We start from the raw sequence: 6992 nt of genomic DNA on the forward strand, positions 1-6992 counted from the left end.
CCACGGCCCCGCTGCGGAGGGACCGGCAGGCCTTCTCCATGTACGAGCCCGGAGCGGCCGCCCCCAAAACCCTCGCCCCCGCGCTGGACTCCCTCACCGGCCACCTGCAGCCTCTCGGCCCCAGCGTAAGTCTGAGCGCCGGCAGCCGGCCCGAGACCCGCACTCTTAACCTTCGCCACCTCTGTGTTTCTCGCCGGGCTTCCTCTGTTTCCCTCTGCTGGACCTGCACCTGTAGTGACCCGCTGCTTCTGCCTGTTGCTTTCACCTGTGGTTCTTGTGTTCTCCATTTGATTCTGATTTCCTACCGCTCTGTGCTCTCTGCTGCCACCTCATGGCCACACATCAGCACTATCTGCACTTTCACTGGGTAATATGTTACTCCAGATGACATATGCTGTTTGAACAACAGAATGACATATGATCATGATGTAGAGCATGAATTGCTGTTTTTTAAATAATAATAATAATAATTATTATTTTGTTTAGAATTCTGTCCAGGTTTTGGGAGTGGAGCGGTTATAGCTATGCTGTCAGAAGCTAAAGCAATTAGAGATGCTAGCTTGTGCTTGTCTTGTGCTTAGCTGCTGTTTGGGCTAGCTGAGAATGTAGAGCATTACTGCTGGAATGTTCAGGTGCCTGTGTGGTCAGTGGACTGGTCAGTGGGTTCGGCTTCACCAGAACGTGCTGTCAGTGTTCCTCTGTGCTGCTACCTTCGGCCAGCAGGTGGTCACACACGGAGCATGCGCAGACGTCACTTTCGAAACGGCTCTGTGTTGGCAGAGCAGGACGGTGGGCGCTGGACGGTCTGGTTGATTACTCGCGAGTCGGGTCTTGTTCTGATGCACTGTAATGCAGGATTGTTGTGGGGCACTTTCAAAGGCCTTGAAAGGTTTTGTTCTAGTCTTGTTTCATTAAGGGATAGTGGTTTTGTTTTTTCAAATGCATTTGGGTGTCATTTTTGAGGTCCGTCACATTTCTCATCATCTACTAGAAGCCTGCAGCTAGTGTTCATAACTCAGAAGCTCAAAAGTTTGGGTTCTTTACTCTGTCTTAAGGCTGTGTGTATCGCTCTTCTGATTTTAACCTTTCATTTCTGATCTTTGTTGTCTCCTCTTCTGTCAATGCTATACGGTATTACAAACTGACCGTGCAGTTGAGTCACTGCAGAGCTCGACGTGAAGCTCTGCAGGAGCATCTCCTCAGCTCTCCTTCCTGTCTTGTTTGATGACTCGGACGTCTGCCTGACTTTCATTTGGCTTTCTGACTAAGCTCGTCTTGCTTATGCTTGTGCAGGTACGAAAAGGGGCCCCTGTAGGCCCCTCCCCTTATGGAGGGCCGCACCTATCAGCATCCATGGAGGTGGGAAGGTATATGGTGAGTCAGCCAATGAGGAAGATGTGTTGAATTAAACCGATAATCTTCATTGAAATGAGTAGACAAAATTGAATAAATTGATAGAATTTCAGATGTCATTATTTTGCAGGCAACATGGTTTTTTGTTTGTTCTCTAGGCCCCAAAACTAGAGAAACACGGTAGCGGCACAGACAGCGACTACGACAACACGCAAACGTACGACACGTCGATCGGGTGAGCACGCTCACTAAGAAACTGCCATAAAACGATTTACTTATTTCACGACCCGTGATTACGGCTTTCAGCGAGTCTTACTGATTTCATGAAACCTCCCTCTCCTCGCGGTGCGTGGGCGGGCGTAGCTTGGGCCGCAGCAGCGAGGAAGAGAGCCGGGCGGAGGCGGAGGAAGGTGGAGACGCGGGGGAGCCGGATCCCACGCTGCCGTGCACCGAGGACGTGATCCTGAAGACGGAGCAGGTCACAAAGAACATCCAGGAGCTCCTGCGTGCGGCTCAGGAGTTCAAGCACGACAGGTGGGGGCTGTGACGTAACGGTGGGGGCTGTGACGTAGCGACGGAGGAGCTGACGGCTCCTCTCGTTATTGTCCTGTACACCCACTGTGAACCGTCAGTCCCGAGGAACAGTGTTGTGGCAGTGTGTTCTCGGTTCAGTGTGGTCACCATATTTTCTTTGCGCGATGGCATACAGTGCTGTCGTCTTGTCTTGTGTCACGCTGAGTAATTCGTTGTTCCTCCAGCTTCGTGCCGTGCTCCGAGAAGATCCACTCGGCCGTGACGGAGATGGCCTCTCTGTTCCCCAAGAGGCCGGCGCTGGACGCCGTGCGTTCCTCGCTGAGACTGCTGGCCGCCAGCGCGTCACGCCTGCAGGTGGAGTGTCGCAAGGCGGCTCCCTCGGAACCGGCGGCCAGCGCCGTGGACTACCAGCTCCTCACGCAGCAGGTCATCCAGTGCGCCTACGACATCGCCAAGGCCGCCAAGCAGCTGGTCACCATCACCACCCGCGAGAAGAAGCAGTGACGCGGGGAGGGAGGGGGGCGGCCGGACAAGCGCGGAAGGCTCCGACGGGAGGGGGAGTGACACCGAAGGAGTCGGGGCGGTGGGGGGGAGGACGGCCGGGGCAGGGGGTGGTGTATGGGGCGGGTGCACCGCAGGAATGGCACAGCAGGGGGCGCACCAGTGGTGAAGGGAGGGACTGGAAACGGGAAACGGGAAGCTGGTGAGGAACAAAGCGCGTGGCAGATGGAGGAAAGACCAGCGGGACGTTGGGGATGTCCGAACGCAGCGTGAAAGAAGGCGTCGGACCGCAGAAGTGACGAAGGAAGTTCTGAGCGGCCCTCGCCGGCGGCACGGAGGGAGAACTGCATCTTGGGAGACCCGTGTAGGAGCAGATCAGATCATCTCATTTCTTCTCTCCCTCTGCTGTTATCGGGAACCCTGCACACGTCTTTCATCTTTCTTTCTCTTTTACACAGCCACACACACACACACACACACACAGTCCAGTGCTGGTGGCCTTTTAGCATAGTCATTGCTGCTCACCTGGCCTTTTCCCTCCTTTCCACAGCATTCAACACACACACACACACACACACACACACAAATATACTCAGCCAGACTTGCTCCGGAGAACTAGACCACAGAACGTGTGTGTTCCTACCCCCTCCCCCTTTCATTTTCTTTATCTTCCTTTTTTCCTTGATCCACATTTATTTTTCTATGCCGCTCCATTGGCCTGTACCTCTTGGGACAAATGCTCAGACTTAATATGAAAACACTTACACTGGAATTATTGTGATGTTTATGACTATAGTTTTGTATTCATGTTCTGATGATCATTGTCATTCATATTTCCTTTATTTGTTTTTTACTCGGTCACGAAAAAAGGAGGGGAGGGCACTCGGCTGTTATTCGCACTATTGGGGGGGGGGGGGGGGGGGGTGTTCAAATCTGCGAAACGGTCCCCGACGATCACACGGAACCCTGCGTGCGCCCGTGGGCCACCCTCGGCTCGGCTGCAGTCCAATCAGAGATGGGGGGAGGGGTCTTGTTTTGCGTTCACGCCCCTCTCCCTTTTGAGCACAAAATGACCTGGAAACGCCTCCGCATGACGGCGGCAGGAAGCGAGGTCAACGGCGACGCCCACGGCAAGTGCAAGGGCGACGCCCACGGCGAATCCAAGGGCGACGCCCACGCCTCCATTCATCTCAGCACCACGGTGGGGCGCTGCTCTCACCAGGAGATGGAGAAGGTAGGAACGAAGAGCTCCACTCCAGCCACACGGTTCCTCTCCTGCTCTTCCATCGTTCTTTCTTTGAGAGTATCAGAATGGCTTCTTCACTAGTGTGGGGAACCGGGGAACATTTACATGAACTCTTATTTTATTTTGGACCAGATCTTTTTGTGTGTCTCCTTTAAAAATATAAGATTTTTATCTAGTATGCTTCATCCTTATATATTATTTTTTTTCTTTATGGGAAAGCATGTGATCTGTCTATGTAACAAAACCCTTACGTTATATAAGCTATAAGGAAGCAAAGGTCGATGGTTGAAAACCACCAGTGACCGTCCTGCCAGACATTTCAGCAGGTTACACTAATGGGGGAGGACTGACAGCTGTGCTGTATAAAGCTCTCCCACACTGATCCAGGAACAGTGGGCCGCGTGTGGGTGGACCCGTAGCCAGCCGTAGGGGAGCGAGCTGTAGAGCTGTCTCCAGCTCTGGGCAAGACCCGCTCATTTAAACTGATAAATACTCCTCGTGATGCTTGTGGGGGTGGAGGACTGGAGCTTACAAAGCACGTGCGTACACACACACACACACACATGTGCGCATACACAGACACGCGCACCAAGCACTACTTAACTTAAACACTATGTTCAACACTCTGGCACTCAAGTTTGGACAGTCAGATGAATCGTTCGTCTTGGCCCGATGTTTCAGCGTGAGGGGCAACAGCCGGGTGGGAATGGTGTCCAGACCAAACCTTTTCGTCCCCATTTGGACTGCATACACATTTCGGATTTAGTTCGGATTGCGTACTGATGATCTGACCTTCCATCCGAACGCAGCATAAGTAACAGCAGCTTCACGTGAATGCTATCGATCCTGTTTCAGTGTTATACAGTTATGCTTGTCTGGGCTCCCGTGGGAATTTCAGTCTGTATGTACATTTTACCTTTTTTTTTTCCCTTTTGCTTCTGGGATACGGGATGTTATTTTCCTGAAAAATGTCAGAAAGATTGTGTGTGAGACTCCGTCTTTACCTTTGCACATCTTCTAGATTGATTCTCTGTAGCATCTGTTGTCTTGATAGTTGCATAATGGCCATACGCCATCTCTTCCATTCTGTTTACCCCTCTAGGTAGCACACACAACAAAAACACTGACTATGTTTTTATTGGTTATTGGTAATTTTGCCTCCCCCCCCCCCCCCCCCCCCCCCCCAGGCCAAACATTTTGCAGAGGTTTGTGGGAAATGTGCCCAGGTTTTTGTGACTGGTTAGATACTGAAAGTACTTGAGAGGCTCAGAACCAAACTGAGAAAAGATTGGCTGCGTACGGGCGTTGTGTGTGTGTGTGTGTGTGTGTGTGTGTGTGTGTGTGTCAGGAAACAGGAGCCCTTTCACACACCTGATCTATCCAGCACAATGTTCAGCTCCTTTCGTGTGAAATTGTAGAAGCTTAATGTCCGCCTTGTCTCATGCAGCCACACGCCATCATGCAATCAGTGCACATGTGAACAACAAAGCCTTCACACACACACACACACAGGTGCATCCACCCTCTACATAGTCTCTTCAGTTCAGTCCAACAAACTGCACTGTAATCGTATTGACTGTTCTGAGATTACTGATGGGAGAAATTCTTATAGCAGAATTAACTGTATAAAGTCAAAAAATAAACAACTAAGCAAAAACAAATCATAATAGAACTCGTAAGCTGTACATTTGTAATAAAGACAAAAAATGTTAATTGTCCTAAATGAATGCTTGTTTGTGTGTGTTTTGATGGAGAACACGTGTGCCTTTGGTGCACATGAAGATGGGCTAGTTTGCCTGTGGAATGAGTTTTTGTATTGCAGGATTACCTGACATACGTGGTGGTGATCTGTGTCCACCCCAAAACCCAGTGGAGTACAGTGATCAGTTCTCAGAATACAAGCCAACTCTTAATTGAAAACTGAAGATGAATATAAGCTGAGGCTTTTGATTTCTGCTTTACATATTCAAACCTGGAACGTATCTTCATTATTGAAGTGATTGTATTGAATCCATTCTCGTCCCCAGGATTAGGAACAGGGAAAGAAATCTCATATGTTCTAATTATAGTTTAGGTCGGTTGTATAGAGCATGGACATCTTCACAGTAAACCTGAAAGCAAGTCAGAAGAAGACTCTTCTGTTTACCCTGTACAGTATGATGCTTTAAATCATATTGCATTGATGTGTTTGTATTTCATCTTTCCCCCCAGTTTTCTAAGGAAAGAAAATTTTGTTCAATTTTCTATGTACTTAAAATATATAGTGGATCAGCTAAAATATTAAGACACTGTTCTAGCTTCAGGGTGGTTGCAACCATTGGTTTTATCTGTGATGTACTTTTATTCATTTAGTGGATGCTATGCTGTAGTGTCCAAAACCACATAAGAGAGTTTAAGATCAGTGCAAAATGCTAACGATGAGCATCAGCTTGATTCGTGTTTGGCATAAGGAATTATTGTTTAAATGAGATTTAGTGATGTATCGCTTTATAATGTGAGCAAACTCGTACCAACAGACTGACCCTAGCTTTTAGGTGAGGTAGCAGCCTTTTAAACTTGACTTTTAAGTATTTTGCTGTTGCTGTCTAACATAATTCATAAAATTAATGTATGTTAGTAAAGGATATTGAGACTTAATATAAATTTGTGCCTACATTTGCCCATTTTTAAACTAAGGCAGAACGTATATACTAACTGATAAGTGCATTACAGCACTGTACAAGAATCCTATTCCTTAACAGTCTTAAAATACACAATAGAAGAAGATAAATGTACCTTGATGGAACAGACTTGCCTGGGCGTCTCCTGCTGTAGTATAAGAGATCTGTGGTCCTCTGTGGCTGGAGTAGGACGGGACCTTGTCTTGTTCTCTTCAAAACTCTCAGCATGCCAGGCGACTCGGGCTTTATCCTTTCAGCTTGTTACATGCTGCTCTGCGCTGTGATGTTCGGGGGCTTGGAGCTCAATCTCAGGGCTCCCCACTGTCTCTTCAATGGTCTCTTTTATGGCTTCTCCGTGTCTCCTGCTGGACTGCCCATGTGTTGATATATCTGACGCTAGATCTTCCTACAGGGCACGGATGTGAAGGTAGAGCCACAGTGGCTGTTCTACCTGGTTCTGTTCACACTAGAAACACCATCTTTCTGTGTTCTTATAGTAACCCCCAACAAGTGTGCCAAACCTGTTCTCTGTTTTTGTTGAGTGCATTTGAAAGTCCAAAGCTTTATTTATTCAGAAGAGAGCAATTCTAAAGACAAATTATTTTTATTTAAATAAGCTATGCTTTGTTTGCTATATTAGATTGGACACGAAAGGGGCACAATGTGTATGTGGCATCAAATAGACGTGTATGTGTGTA

The 6992-nt window shown here is 48.3% G+C and overlaps 1 protein-coding gene across 4 annotated transcripts in view; it reads left to right on the top strand.

Annotated features, from left to right (window-relative positions):
* The window catches only part of git1 (G protein-coupled receptor kinase interacting ArfGAP 1), an 18830-nt gene extending 13473 nt beyond the window's left edge, over nt 1-5357 (top strand). For 3 of the 4 annotated variants that reach the window (XM_076977102.1, XM_076977103.1, XM_076977104.1), the window contains 5 exons: nt 1-125; nt 1294-1374; nt 1512-1588; nt 1717-1887; nt 2112-5357. The exon at nt 1-125 is cut by the window's left edge and continues 163 nt beyond it. In XM_076977102.1, the coding sequence (XP_076833217.1) occupies nt 1-125; nt 1294-1374; nt 1512-1588; nt 1717-1887; nt 2112-2391 (734 nt within the window). In that variant the 3' untranslated portion in view covers nt 2392-5357. The remainder of the gene's footprint in view (nt 126-1293; nt 1375-1511; nt 1589-1716; nt 1888-2111) is intronic. The other variant, XM_076977105.1, reaches the window with a different exon arrangement.
* Nucleotides 5358-6992: the final 1635 nt, after the last annotated feature.

The sequence above is a fragment of the Brachyhypopomus gauderio genome, chromosome 16 (assembly GCF_052324685.1).
Source record: "Brachyhypopomus gauderio isolate BG-103 chromosome 16, BGAUD_0.2, whole genome shotgun sequence".
NCBI lineage: Eukaryota > Metazoa > Chordata > Actinopteri > Gymnotiformes > Hypopomidae > Brachyhypopomus > Brachyhypopomus gauderio.